The sequence below is a fragment of the Punctularia strigosozonata genome, assembly GCF_000264995.1.
Source record: "Punctularia strigosozonata HHB-11173 SS5 unplaced genomic scaffold PUNSTscaffold_13, whole genome shotgun sequence".
Classification (NCBI taxonomy): Eukaryota; Fungi; Basidiomycota; class Agaricomycetes; order Corticiales; family Punctulariaceae; genus Punctularia; species Punctularia strigosozonata.
This window is the reverse complement of record NW_006767445.1, coordinates 880,444-893,933: the sequence shown is the minus strand read 5'-3', so window position 1 is coordinate 893,933 and position 13,490 is coordinate 880,444. Positions and strand designations below refer to the sequence as shown.

The 13,490-nt window shown below is 56.8% G+C and overlaps 5 protein-coding genes and 1 non-coding gene across 6 annotated transcripts; 3 read left to right on the top strand and 3 right to left on the bottom strand.

Moving 5' to 3' along the window:
* Positions 1-129: 129 nt before the first annotated feature.
* PUNSTDRAFT_137699 (uncharacterized protein) lies at positions 130-2,082 on the top strand (the record flags this gene model as incomplete). Its single annotated transcript, XM_007387350.1, has 17 exons — positions 130-264; positions 330-442; positions 494-503; positions 559-576; positions 632-718; positions 767-791; positions 844-855; positions 912-927; positions 979-1,018; positions 1,076-1,161; positions 1,227-1,241; positions 1,304-1,350; positions 1,407-1,419; positions 1,481-1,508; positions 1,567-1,649; positions 1,720-1,951; positions 2,023-2,082. The coding sequence occupies 17 exons, from the start codon at positions 130-132 to the stop codon at positions 2,080-2,082; spliced, it is 1,020 nt and encodes a 339-aa protein (XP_007387412.1).
* A 218-nt stretch (positions 2,083-2,300) lies between these two features.
* On the bottom strand, positions 2,301-3,173 carry PUNSTDRAFT_74336 (uncharacterized protein; the record flags this gene model as incomplete). The annotated part of the gene is made up of 3 exons (XM_007387349.1): positions 2,301-2,478; positions 2,530-2,568; positions 2,629-3,173. 3 exons carry the CDS (start codon positions 3,171-3,173, stop codon positions 2,301-2,303), a joined length of 762 nt encoding a protein of 253 aa, XP_007387411.1.
* A 413-nt stretch (positions 3,174-3,586) lies between these two features.
* Positions 3,587-4,874, top strand: PUNSTDRAFT_54954 (triose phosphate isomerase). The gene is made up of 6 exons (XM_007387348.1): positions 3,587-3,726; positions 3,815-3,938; positions 3,999-4,241; positions 4,313-4,421; positions 4,497-4,575; positions 4,633-4,874. The coding sequence occupies exons 1-6, from the start codon at positions 3,615-3,617 to the stop codon at positions 4,722-4,724; spliced, it is 759 nt and encodes a 252-aa protein (XP_007387410.1). The 5' UTR covers positions 3,587-3,614; the 3' UTR covers positions 4,725-4,874.
* A 25-nt stretch (positions 4,875-4,899) lies between these two features.
* PUNSTDRAFT_t91 lies at positions 4,900-4,987 on the bottom strand. The gene has a single exon. It is a non-coding gene; the product is annotated as a tRNA-Gln (tRNA).
* Positions 4,988-5,820: 833 nt separating this feature from the next.
* Positions 5,821-11,995, bottom strand: PUNSTDRAFT_145960 (multidrug resistance-associated ABC transporter; the record flags this gene model as incomplete). Its single annotated transcript, XM_007387347.1, has 28 exons — positions 5,821-6,209; positions 6,262-6,341; positions 6,404-6,537; positions 6,593-6,741; positions 6,792-7,069; positions 7,120-7,134; positions 7,188-7,218; positions 7,267-7,391; positions 7,440-7,532; positions 7,586-7,669; positions 7,721-7,773; positions 7,825-7,906; positions 7,956-7,965; positions 8,016-8,047; positions 8,096-8,190; positions 8,246-8,317; positions 8,376-8,439; positions 8,497-8,830; positions 8,883-9,195; positions 9,256-9,410; positions 9,478-10,077; positions 10,148-10,321; positions 10,396-10,533; positions 10,605-10,793; positions 10,870-10,926; positions 11,002-11,186; positions 11,247-11,759; positions 11,842-11,995. The coding sequence occupies 28 exons, from the start codon at positions 11,993-11,995 to the stop codon at positions 5,919-5,921; spliced, it is 4,500 nt and encodes a 1,499-aa protein (XP_007387409.1). The 3' UTR covers positions 5,821-5,918.
* Positions 11,996-13,003: 1,008 nt separating this feature from the next.
* Positions 13,004-13,451, top strand: PUNSTDRAFT_137695 (uncharacterized protein; the record flags this gene model as incomplete). Its single annotated transcript, XM_007387346.1, has 2 exons — positions 13,004-13,235; positions 13,291-13,451. The coding sequence occupies 2 exons, from the start codon at positions 13,004-13,006 to the stop codon at positions 13,449-13,451; spliced, it is 393 nt and encodes a 130-aa protein (XP_007387408.1).
* Between the last annotated feature and the right edge of the window lie 39 nt (positions 13,452-13,490).

Here is a 13,490-nt window from a genome sequence, read left to right as displayed (position 1 = left end):
CCATAGGGCCTGCAGCGCAGACGGAGCCTTTTCTTGCAGTCCTTCTGGGGTGCTACTACTTACTACCACCTCCCTCTCGTCGCCGTCTCAGTCATGTCAGAGTTGGCTCCCGGTATGGTTCTGCCAACGATGCATTTGGACAACACTCTCGGAGCTCTCCTTGTGGGCGGACTCTGCGCAGCGGCTTTGTACGGTATCACTTGCGCGCAGACCTTCATATTCCTACAAAACCACCCGGAAGAGCGGAGATCGTTCAAGCTCTTCGTCAGTCATTCCACTAAGTTCTCGTCCCGTATCTGAACGTGATATTCACTTGCCGTTGGTACCAGATCGCTGGGCTGTGGGGCTTGGACACGTTCGACATGTGCTTAACGTCGCACGTTTTGTACTGGTATTTAGTGACCAACTACGCCAACTTTTCGGCGTTGGCGGTGCCCGTGTGGTAAGATGTTATGCACCTCTCTTGATTGCCTCACACATCCCCGTTCGCTAGGAGTATCCTGGTGAGCTTAACTATGAGGCAGTCTCATCCCGTATCCACTGAATATACCTCGCAAGCTACATGTTTCCGTGACGGTAAGCCATATCACTGCCTTGAAGCCAGCAAGACAACAAATTGACTGGCGCACAGTCTATCAGTGATTTCATCGTCCGATCGATGTTTGCGAGGAGGGTGTGGAGGCTGAGTAAAGGCAACTATATCATTACTGGCGTTATCGTGAGCGCAACCTATGTCTCTCGTCGGTCTGCGCTCACATTCCGCTAGGTCGCTGTCTCGCTCATTGATTTGAGTGAGTCTACTTTGGTGTAGCTGTTGTATCGAGCTTATGCCGTTGTCGGTAGTTTGTGGTATCAGTGAGTCAACCACCACGGCTTCCTCTCGTGGATTCATTATACATGTTCATGGATAGTCATCACCGTCAAGGCGTACGTCTGCAGCTACGTACCGATTGCGACATATCCTTACCCTTCACTCAGATTCGGCGTCCAGTCTTTCCTCGGGCTATCCAAGATCGCAGTAAGGATGAATCCAATCAAATGTCGTACCCAAGTCCTCAGTTGGAAATGCGCACAGAACCTTCTGTACCTCAATTTCGGCGCCGGTGTCACCTCAGACTTGGTGGTTGCCATCACTCTGGCATGGTATCTCTGGAACTCAAGGTACGCACCCCACCTCTCCTTATTCTGTGCCACCTGGCTGATTATATGTCATGTACCCATATAAGGACTGGGTTCGCAAAGTGCGCATTCCATTCCATCCTGCAGCTCTTCATGACTTCTCAGCTTGCCTTTATGCCACTAGGATGGACTCGCTAGTCAACGTGCTCATGCTGTATACTATCAACACAGGTGATTGCTCAACAACTAATCTACAACTTCATCAGGTATTAACGAGAGTGTGGCAGGGCTGCTCACAGCGTGCGTAAGGTAGTTCAACTGCCGGATACCGTATTCATACTCCAATCGGATCAATCCATAGCCTCGATGCTTGCTTCGGTTTAATCTGCGTGAGAAGCACTCTTCCGTCTACGCTCTGCTCTATTATCTCACTTTCTGCGTCTGCAGTACGCCGTAATGCCGACCAACTTCGTCTTCATCGCGGCCTACCTCCTGCTCTCCAAGCTGTACCTCAATTCGTACCTCTACAGGTCTGCCTCGTTCCCTGCGTTTCCCTTTATCCCTTGCTTCAGACCGAACCTGATATGTCCTGGCGTGCAGCTTGAACGCCCGAGAATACATCCGCGAACGCGGTAGCGGTAACGGCATGGTCTCCATCCACCTCTCGCACCTGCCCACGAGCCAGCATACCTCCGGAACCGGTGTCAGCCACGTCGCGGCCTCACGCACGAGCCGGCGTTTTGACATGCTGCGTCCATCGTCGGCCCTGGACGTCGAGCGCGGGCTGTCCAAGCTCGAGTTCGCGAGCGAGAGCCAGGCGAGGCAGTCCCAGGTAAGAAGAGACCCTTCTCGAACGTGCTTCGGCGTCGTATGGATTCGTTGACGGAGGGATATCGGTCGCAGGGCGAGATTGACAAGATATCGATCCTAGTGGAGAAATCGGTGATGAGCAGCCACGATTGATATGGGACGGTGTGCGATGGTCGAAGTTCTGTTTGCGATTCTTGCAAACCTTGCGCGCTCGTTTTACTACACACAACTGTCGTTTGGATTGTATCGTTATTGTATTGCGACGACATTGCTATTATTTGATGTTTATGCTGTGTCCATGCGTTTCGGATCCATAAGATGAAATCCTCTCCTCTACTCTCGACAATGCGCTTTGATCGAGGATCACGGCGTCAATTAGATGACTGGAGATATCGAGCATACAGCGCGAGCTGGGCCTCCTTAGCAAGCCCCATCCGCCCACGCCAATGTTGGGGACATAATGGCGGGTCGTCCGGCGACGCGTGTGGAGGGCTATCAAGGATGCGGTTCAGGATCCCGGGGACGTCTTCCACAGACACGTCCGCAAGCCTGATGAGGCCATCAATACCAAGTCAAATTGATGATCGACACTGTACTGACCAGTCACCTCGTGGGTACACGAGGACATTCGCCGCGTACCTACGGATCGTGGTCGTCAGAACAAGGGTCTGTGGGGTGAGGACGAGAGTGGCAACGCACTTGTGACCGCCAACATGCGCCACCTCCGCCACGGACACCCGGTCAGCGACACCGCGTTTCGAGATCTCTTCCCGCAAACCGCGGAGGACAGCGACGCCCATGTCGCCGCATCTACAGTCCCGCGTCCCGTGCGTGCAGACGTACAGGTAGATTCTGGGGTCCCGCGTGTCTTTTCCCGTCGGCGTTGGCGACGTAACATGCTCTCGAAGCGCCTGCGCAACCCATTTCACGTTCTTCAACGTCACCTCGGGCAACTCCAGCACCCCGTTCCGCGCGCTGAACGCCGTGGCGAAGTATCCCTCCTCCGGCTCCTTCGCGCCGTCTAACACGGTCGTCCTTGAGCGATGCACGCGCCACGGTCCTCCGTGCTCCCCGTCGGACCACGCCCAGTTCACGGTTACACCGACGGGGAAGAGCTGCAACGTCAGCGCGCGCTGTAGCGGCGACGTCGGTCGGGCCGGGAACGACCGGTTCGATGGCGGTACCCTGCTGTGAAGGAAGACATAGCCGTTGTGGTGCGACGCGGTGCCCGCCAGGGACGACATGCGCGCGGAGCTCGACGCGAAGCGCGCGACGGCGTCGCCGAATTTGCTGAACTGCGCCGTCCCGGGTCGCATTTATGTTCTGATGTCTAGGTGGTCGCAAGCCCGTCCTGAGTTGTCTATTAGGTCGGTGGTCGAGGGGTAGCTGGGCGTTCGTCGGCGTCGGGGGCGTGGACGAGGCTCCTTGAAGTTGGAATCGACATCGCTCGGCAGGGCGGGACTCGTCGCTCGCCGGCAACGACGGCGACGGCGCCCTGCGCGCGAACTCTCGGCGATCGCCGGGCGGGATGGAGAGCGGGCACGTGCGCGTAATTCGCCGATAATTCGAGCGATCTCGCCGCCGCTGATTGAGAGCAGGTCGGGTAGATTAGCGTCGAACCGGTTGCGCTTGCAACTTGCTGTATACTCCGACCACCACAACCTCACCGTACATACAAAGACGAGATGGCTCGCAAGTTCTTCGTCGGTGGCAACTTCAAGCTGAACCCGGTCTCGCGGGAGCAGAAGAAGGCGATCGTGAAGGTGCTCAACGAAGCCGAGCTGGATGATGCCGTCGGTGAGTCTGCGACGCATACAATAGCCTCAAATGCCCCAATCTCCGTGCCCGATGCCACTGTTTACTGACGCTGCATGTCTTCTTTAAGAGGTCGTGATTGCGCCGCCTTCGATCTACCTCCTATCCCTGCTTGAGCTCGTCCGCCCGAGCATCAAAATCTCCGCGCAGAACTGCTATTCCAAGTCCTCCGGCGCGTTCACCGGCGAAATCAGGTACAGCCCTCTCATCCTCCCCCCCTTTGATCCCTAATTCATTTCCATTTTCACGCGTAGTGCGGCGCAGCTCGTCGACGCGGGTGTCCCGTACGTCATCCTGGGCCACTCCGAGCGTCGCACGCTCTTCCACGAGACGTCCGAGATCGTCGCGGAGAAGACGAAGGCGGCCGTCGATGCCGGTCTCAGCGTCATCCTCTGCGTCGGCGAGTCGCTCGCGGAGCGCGAGGCGGGCGTCACCGCCAAGGTCGTCGAGTCCCAGCTTGAACCGGTCATCAAGCTGCTTAACGAGAAGGACTGGAGGTAAGTCCTGTCTATCTTCCCTCCCTATCATCACCGCGGTGCTCTGTCGTACTGACGCCGTGTGCTCGCAGTAATATCGTCATCGCGTACGAGCCCGTTTGGGCGATCGGCACCGGTAAGGTCGCCTCGCCCGCGCAGGCGCAGGAGACGCATCACGACATCCGCGCTTACCTGAGCAAGGTGCGTGATGCATCCCGATCTCCCCATCCTCGGAAGATCGGATGAATACTGATCGGGAAAATGGGTGGTATACAGGCCGTGTCGCAGGACGTCGCCGAGTCGACGCGCATCATCTATGGCGGCAGCGTCTCCGCGAAGAACTGCAAAGAGCTAGGTGCGTATCTTATCAGTTCACGAATTGCGGCTCATGCATGAACGCGATTGCGCGTAGCTACGCTCCCGGACGTCGACGGATTCCTCGTCGGCGGCGCTTCGCTCAAACCCGAGTTCGTGGACATTATCAATTCGAAGAAGGTGGCGTAAAGGGTGGACGGAAACGCGGTGAAAGGGCTGCAATCAAGCAAAATCAGTGTACCACCTTCCATGTCGTGATGTTCGTGCATAGACTCTTCGGAAATGCAATGGGGCACGCAACGGGGCACAGTGAAAAAATCAGCCGTTGCGCAGGGTGCGAACAACACTTGGCCCTGCCGAGTTCAGGCCATACCAGGGTTCGAACCTGGGTTACGGGAAATCAATGGCGAAGCGTCAAAATCCCGAGTGATAAACCACTACACTATATGGCCGGTAATCAGTAAGTATAGTTATTTTGAATATAACCATAATTAGGTGCACCGGGTGGCGTGAGCAACCTTCAGATCGGTGTTCTATGAAGCTCTCTCCCTTGGCAAGCATGACGTACTGGGGCGTGCAAAAGAATGATTCATAAGTTACCAGTTTTACCTGCAGCCGTAAATTCAATCGAGTGCTAGCACCGCCTACTAGCACCGCCAACGCGCGTCAATCCAACACAAGTGTCGCACAAGAGAGGACATCCCCGAGTTGAATTGCCCCCTTCTATGGCATCCGATCCTACCTTAGCCTGAGCGACTATGACGAGATTGACAATTCTCATGCTCGCTGCCTGGCGGACACCATGACTCCGAAACCTCCACGACTTTCACGTTAAGAATGCCAACCGGAAACCCACCCGCTCTTCCGCACCCTGAATGTTGCGAGTCTTTGAATGCTCAATGAGTTGAACGATATGATGAAACTTTCAAGCCCGCATGACCACCTAATGCGACGACTTGCCGGATGTCCGGGGCATGCTACCATGTTTCGCGCGAAGCAAGGATCGAATGTGATGACATCGCTTGGCCAAGTTAACAACGCACAAAATCTTGCGCTGCCGTGCTGCTATGCACAGAACCATCGAAGGACCGTCTCCACGGCATTGATAAGTGGGACTGTCTGCATTGCATTGAGAGTATCGCATTGGACCTGACTGACGATGACGCGACGCCACTGTTTCGGCCCTTCTCCTCCTTCTCGACCCCATGTGTCACATACGTTGACGACGGTTATCTACTCAGTGTATAATATCATACGTCCTCGGTGTGGATAAACGTTTTGAGGTATATTCCGCCGTATCGATATCACAGTCAGCAATTCCGTCCGCGTTGTGAACGTGTCGAATCGTAAGATAGAGCAGCACTAAGTCTAAACAGTGTTTTCCTATGGGTTCGGATCCATGTGGACACCGGTCCTTATCCGTACGATGTCCTCTCTAGTCAACTTGGCTTCGTTGCAAAGCGATCGAAAAATGGAATCTTCCTTGTCAAACAGGTTGAGCGGCGTGTCGTACTCGGCCACTTGACCTCCATCCATCACCAACACACGATCGTAGTAGCAAATCGTGTTGAGCCTGTGGGCGATGCATAGAAGCGTCGAACCCGCGAATTCGCTCTGAATCGTACGTTGCAGCTTCGCGTCGGTCTCGACATCGACACTACTCGTCGCCTCGTCCTTCAGGCAGCTTTATGAGAGCCATCCATACCCAATGTGATGTCTTACTCACAAGAACAATGATACGGCTGTTCTTGACCAGTGCCCGGCACAAAGCTAGTAGCTGCTTCTCCCCAGCAGAGTAGTTACCCCCTGTGAACATCCGAATGATGGGTTGTCACCAGGGATAAGGAATAAGTCAGACTGCAGCGTACCTTCATCGCTAACAGCTGCGTTCAATCCGAACTTGGCTTCCGTCGTGGCATCGACTGGGCCTTCTCTGGGTAGCAACCATGCCCGTTGTAGTGCAGAAATAAGCTCTGCGTCCGTTCGCGTATTTTCCGGGTCCCTTCAGGCAACCATCAGGTCAGGTGGCGAGAATAGGTGCTCGGGATACCACATACAGATTCTCGCGAAGCGTTCCAAGGAAAAGCGTGCTGTCTTGCGGCACAAGCGCGAGCCGCCCACGCAAAGTGTCCAAGCCCATGTTTGCGATGTTGTGGCCATCGATTTCGATCTTTCCGCCTTCCAGCTCAACCATCCTGAATAGTGCCTATCGATGACAATGAGGGAAACGGCATTATACGAGGAGGGACTGCGCACCTGGAGAAGCGACGACTTTCCTGCTCCCGTCCGGCCGACAATTCCGAGCTTCTCTCCAGGTTTGACTTGGAAGGAGACATCCTTCAAGACCAGAGGAAGTCCTTTCCTATAGGCGAGTCGTACGTTGCGGAACTTGATTTCACCCTTCTCGGGCCATTGCGGAGGCGGGTCGTTAGGAGTATGCGGAGCTCCTTCTGAAGGTAATTCGGTGTACACGAGGACTCGCTCAACGGCGTTCATGTTCTGTTCGTTCTGCGCATATTGCGATACCATTTGAGCTGTTCGCGAACGTCAGATAAGGTCAGAGTGACGAGGGGCGAAGGCTTACAGAAGACCTGTGTTACTGAACAAAGACTGTCAGCATCTTCCCGGCATCTGTTCCACCAACGAACTCACTGCTGAGCGAGTACGATAAGACGACACCAATCTACGATTCTATTTGTAAGCATGTCACAAACGGGGCCACTCAGCCTACCTTGGATGGGTTCGTGCTGGTGCGTAGCCCGGCCGCGAATAATGCGATCCCCAGAATCAAAATGTTTCCGAAGAAATCGAGGCGAACTCCGAGCCAACGTTGTATGGCGATCGTCATGTAGTATGCTACCTTAAATATTAGCCAGGGTTCCCGGTAGAGTCGCGGTCGCGTACCTCGATTTTCAAGATCTAGTCCGTGCTGAGCGTTGAGGGTGAACCGGTCTTGTTCGCGATACGCTCTGACGGTAGAAAGACCGGTCAAAGTCTCTGAGAATATGTTTCATATAAGCGTGAGTTCTCTATAACGAGGCAATGCATACCGCTGTATGACGCATAAAGGGCAGAGCGCATGAGACTGTCCAGTCGCTTCGTCTCGACGGAGCTACGCCGATAGTAGGTCGCAGCTATGGCGGCGGTCAGTGGACCTCCGGTTCGCCCGTTTTATCACATCATACCAGCGTAATACAGGACTCCTAAAGGAGCGAATATAATGCCTAGCAAGGGGAAGCTGGCGATGATGTTGAACGACTTGCGCTCGCCGCAAAGATTGGCTGCTTACGTATAGAAAACCAGGGCGACCGTTCCCAATACCGATGTAAAGGTCGATAAAAGCTGGAAGGCGGTCATCGACAATTCGGTATCTGCGATCGCGTCAGTGCGACCGTCTTTCACTTATAGATAATCCCATACCCAAGGTATCCTGTTTCGGAATCAGTGCCCTATCGTCACTTCAGTAGCGAGGCAACTTACCTGATCCTTCGATAAGCGAGATATGATCCTGCCTGCGTGACCATGAATTTGGGTTTCCAAAAGAGTGATGAACCGCCTACCCATTGGAGTGGTGTCGAAGAACGACGTCGGCGATCGCAAGACACCATTCAACGCAGCTTTGAACAGACGAAGGCCAGCAGAAAGCGTCATCACACTGCAGGATTATTGAACATCCCCTTCGATGAGACCGGCCCGGTTGAATACTATACCTGAACGAGAAGCTGACCATAAACTGGAACAGCGCTTGTGCTATACCAAGACCAGCATACACCGCCATATACCTGAAGAGAATCTGCCATCAGGACTTGAAAGGAACCGCGAAGCGCCAGAACAACGCACTGTCCCTGGCTGAAGCCACGTATAGTTTCGCCCGTCCAGAAGCCAAGGAACAGATTGTTTCCGACTGTAAACAGCATATTTCAGCGTCGTGCTGAGCAATCTGCCGCGTACAACAACTCGCCTGCGGCACCCTGGACCAACGCCAGCAAAATAGCAATGTACGGCGCCCACATGACGGAGCCCGCGAACCTGAGGTACTTGCGGTACGTCTCTCCCGTGACGGCGCCTTTGTTGCGCTCCTCCGCCGTCATCAACCCGGCCTGGCCCTTCTTCTTCTCCTCCAGATTGTCCGCGCCGGCCGCTTCCTTGGGTTTCTTGATGGTTTTCTCAGCCGCTGCCGTGTCCGCGTCGGCCTCCTTCTCTTGGCTGCCGTACTCGTCCATGATGCGCGAGAAAAGAACGCTGTCGTTCATGAGCTCCTTGAAGGTGCCTTGCTCGGCGATGATGCCGTTCTCCTGTCCTTGGCGCGTTAGCACCGTATCCGGTGGTCTCTGATATGAAACGCACCATAACGTAGATGTAGTCCGTCTTGTCCAGCACATGAAGAGCGTGCGTGACGAGCACCCTCGTCTTGTCCGCGAGCGGCCCACTGATGAGACAGTTCTCGAGGATCGCTTTGCCGACATATGCGTCGACCGCGCTGAGCGAATCATCGAGTAGCACGATGTCCGCGTTGTAATAAGCCGCGCGCGCGAGCGACACTCGCGCCTTTTGGCCACCGGACAGGTTGATGCCCTTCTCGCCGATCTCCGTCTCCTCGCCATTGGGCAACATTTCGAGGTCGTGCTCCAAGCTACACGCCTTGATGATCGCCCGGAACCTGTCAATGACAGGCGTCAGCGACCTCTGTAGCCGATCTGCCAAAAAAAAACGATAGTACTTCTGCTCGTCGAAGGGTAGGCCGAACGTGATGTTGTCGCGAAGCGTGGCGTTCATGATCCACGCCGTCTGGGGCACGTAGGCGACCGAGCCGCCGAATACCACGCTTCCGCTCGTCCGGCGCATCTCGCCGATCATCGCTTGCAAGAGTGAGCTCTGCCGCACGAGCACGTACCCGTCAGCACGGTTCCTCAGAGGAAGAAAAAACAAAACGTGAGCAAACCTTGCCAGATCCCACACGACCGACCACGGCCACGAACGCGCCCTTGGATACCTTCAGCTTGACGTCGTTGAGCTCGAACGGTTTCTCCTCCGGCTTCTTGCCCTTGTCCTCCTTCTCAACGACGTCCTTCGCGCTCGTCGGCAGCACGGCCTCCTTCTTACCCTTGCCTCGCCTGAACCATCCCAGCCGCTTCGCCTTCTCCGTGCTCACGCTCCCCTCCCCCTCCTTCGCGGCTTTCTCCTTCTCCTTCCTCTTCTTCGCCTCGCCCCTGCTCTCGCCCTTCGCCCCTCCCCGGCCCCGGCCCCTGCCCCTCATCCCGCTAAACTTCGCGTTGACGGGCTTGCCCGCCGTCTCCCAGCGGAAGCTGCCGTCGACGCGGACCGCGTCCTTGTTGTCCGGGCTGTCGTCGACCGCGTACGGCTCCGCGATCTCCTCCGAGGTGAGGAACTTGGAGATGCGGCCGAGGGCGACGACGGCGTCGGACGCGGCGGAGAGGACGAGGGGGAAGAAGGTGAGCGGCTGGCGGATGATGTTGAAGAACTGCAGCGAGGAGAAGATGATCGCGACGTTGAGCTCGTGTCCGGAGAGCGCGTAGGTGATCTAAACGACGTAGCAAGTCGGTCCGGTTACCGGCGCGAAAACAGCTGGAGATAGTGGGAGGGAGACGTACGAAGGAGAGGACGGCGGCGGCTACGGGGATGAAGGTGACGAGCGCGATGAGCAGAGAGCGCGCCATCGCGACGCGGCGGATCGTCTCCACCTCGCGCTCGCGTAGATGACCGATCTGGCGCGCGTAGAACGCTTCCCAAGCGTACTGCTTCACGAGGCGGATGCCTTGCAAGACCTGCCGTCGTTTTCAGCATAAGCTTGCTCCCATTTTTTTTTTCCCCTCAGGGGCAAAAATCGCACGAAACGTACCTCGCCTGTAAGTCGGACACGGTTATCCGTGATCTGCACTCCCTTCCGGCGCATCTGGAACATGACGCGGACGAGCAGGAATTGGAGGGGGAAGCCGAGGAGGAGGACGCCGAGGCCGACGAGGGCCGAGTATCCTAGCTAAAAAAAAACCCACGCGCGTCCATCAGCGTCAGCGACCACGGGACGGGAGAGGTGAAGGCGGGGCGCACGTTGTTGATGAGGAGCGCGACGCCGATGATGATCTGGATGGGCCCGACCCAGAGGTTGTGCGCGAAGGCGGAGACGCGGTCGAGCCGGGTCGCGTCGGTGGAGATCATCGTCGTGATCTGGCCTACGGAATGGTCGAGCCTGGCACGGCCTGACAGGCGGAGCGATTTGCGGAAGATGGTGCCGATGACCTGGGGACAGATGCGTATAAACATGCGTAGAAGGGGAAGGGGGGGGGGATACAAGGGAAAGGAAGCTGCGACGCACCCCAGTTCGCACCGACAGACCGGTGGTCATCGTCGTCAGTTGGTAATGGTTGGTCATCTACACGTTCCGCGTTGGTTTTTTTTTTTTTCAAAACCGGATATTACGAAGGTCAAAATCTCCGGGGGGACGTACAAGACTGGACACTTCCTGCATCGCGAACAGCGCGAAGGCGAGGCCGATGCCGTACCCGATTCCTTGAGGCTTGGACAACCCTGCCTCGGCACGCTCGGCATCGGACAGCTTGGCGTACGCGAACGAGACCGAGAGCCAGGAGAGGAGGCGTTTGTTGAGCAGAGGCGTGGTCGTGTTCAGCGTATCTGTCGCATTCACCGGGTCACGTCAAGGACGTCGAAGGCGACGGAGGAGGTTAGACGCACCACCGCAGAGTTTAAGGAGGCCACCGGCCCACCAGCGCCAGAAGAAGGTGTTGAGGAGTGCCTTGAGCAGGTTCTCGTCGTACCGCTTCTGGCCGTGCTTGTCGAGCGGGGTTACGCCCGTGGGCCGGCGGCGAAACCGGTGTCTCTTCTTCTCCCCCTCGAGCGCAGCGTCCTCCTCGCGCGTGGACGAGGCGTTGGTCTGGTCATCTATCGCCTTCTCGTTGCCCGCATCCCGTTTGGAAGAACCGGATACGACGGTGGAGGGGACCGGTGTGATCTCGGACAGACCGATGCGTCGCTTCTCCTCGTCGATGTCGTCGTCATCGGCGGCAGCTGGAGATGTGGGCGAGGCGTCCTCGGGTACCATCGCGCCTTCCTCTTCGCGCACGACACGCTCGTCCATGTTTTTGAGGAAAGCGGGGCGCCGTTCGGGTGGGCATCGGGCGTAGAAATTGCGTTCGATGCGATCGGTCAGATTCTGTGTCAGGCGCGGGGCTGGGAGCTGCCATAGATCTGTTCGGACGACGATGCTCGTCAGCGTTTCGACACTCGTATACCGAGGAAATTATCTGCAAAGATAGGGCCGCATGCGAACCTTCTTTCTCTAGTGGGCGCGAAAAGCCGACGGCGAGGAAAGGTCCGAGCCAGGAGAATACGAGCTTGGAGAGGAGCGAGGCTTGGGTCTCGGGCACGACCTTGCCCTCGCCGAACGCGGGCTCGGCGGGTTTGGGGTGCCACGGATTATGCATTCGTCGATGGCAGCGAGGGGGGTTGGAAGCACGCTGTAGCGCTTTTGACAAGAGGAATTAGGGAGGCCGGATAAACGGCTGATGAGCCCACAATAATAATGCTATTGCCCGTACGCGCGTCTAGGACTCGGAGTTGCTGGATGGGTCTTCCTTTTTCCTTTCCGTTCACAGAGAGCTTACCGTACGCAGTCCGCGGCAGATACGAGACGTAGAGTCCGGATCGCTGAGTCGCCCGTCTGCTTTCCTCCGTTTCCTCGAGACTCAGCCCGTGTTCGTCAAGCAGAGAATGGAGCCAGGTCGTGATAAGTATCCGAGCTCAAGCCAGATATAAGCGTAGGAGCGCGTGTCGCTCGACGACTCGCGGTCGAATGCCATATTTAGAACGGAGGCAGCATGACGCATCGCGCGGCAGGGTCCCGTCCCGAGACCGGCAGCTGATCCGCCAATCAGAGCGCTCGGATTACGCCCAGATCAGGGTCAGATCAGGGCTGCGCAGTGGCTGCGTGCGCCCGCGAAGCACGGGGAAAGTGCCCAGGCTCGGGGAAAGCGCGTCTTTGCGTAGCCAGAAGTGTGGCGTGGGAGTTCAAAATATCTCTCCGACCTCCTCCAACCGTCGCGTTCTCTCGCGTTGATCTCAGCTTATGCTGCATGATGCTTGATTATCCTGCCTTGATGGGCCCAGTCCGGCACCGATAATTACCCACAAAATGCCTACAGATCAGCCTGACAATCGTAGTGGTGGCTAGTCACTAGTGGGACTTGCGAGCTGGTGAAAATCGGCGAGGACGTCGAGACGCTGGCTCAGTTCAATTCAAGAAGAAAAGATGCGTCTCCCAACAATCTAACGAGGCAGGCAAGGCGGTGTGTTATTCGGCGCCCGAGCATCTCCAGATCCCATCTTATCAGATTACCCACCCCTCTTGGTCCTGCTGCGTCCTCTCCAGGTCTTGCACAATCTCCTGGCGCGAGTCATCTGCCTCCCATACCGGTAAAGATAGTATGTCAAATATGACGCCCGGCTCGGGACCCGCTTTGCCCACCAACGGCGTCCGAACGACCCACGGCACCTTCTGTCGGACGCCGCCTCGGCCCCCGCCACCGTCCCCCTCTCCCGAGGCTCAGGTACCCTCCCCGCCCCACAACTCGGGATCTATCTTTGGAACCGATCGCAACGTGCGCGTCCGCGTGCGCCTGCAGACTGGTGGCGCACAGATATCTCCAGCAGGGTCGACATGGACTCGTATCTGAACCTCTGAGCGCGCCCCCCACTCGATATTAGCTGGACAGGCGGTGAGCTCGGCGGGTCGCGATGTACAACCCCTGGCACCCACCTCCTGCACCGCCCGCGTTCGGCGAGGATAAGGTCGTGCCCGGAGAGCGCGCCTCGCTCCTCTCCAAGCTCGTCTTCGCGCGGCTCGGGCCCTTCCTCGCTGTCGGCTTCTCGCGTCCTCTCTAAAACGACGGTGCGCCCCCCCCCCCCCGTACCCACCGCGTA

Excerpts from the sequence above, each read along its gene's own strand:
- PUNSTDRAFT_54954 (XM_007387348.1), top strand. The coding sequence starts at position 3,615 with ATGGCTCGCAAGTTCTTCGTCGGTGGCAACTTCAAGCTGAACCCGGTC. Across the intron at positions 3,727-3,814 it reads CGAGCTGGATGATGCCGTCG|AGGTCGTGATTGCGCCGCCT; the intron begins GTGAGTCTGCGA and ends GTCTTCTTTAAG. Across the intron at positions 4,242-4,312 it reads CTTAACGAGAAGGACTGGAG|TAATATCGTCATCGCGTACG; the intron begins GTAAGTCCTGTC and ends GTGTGCTCGCAG.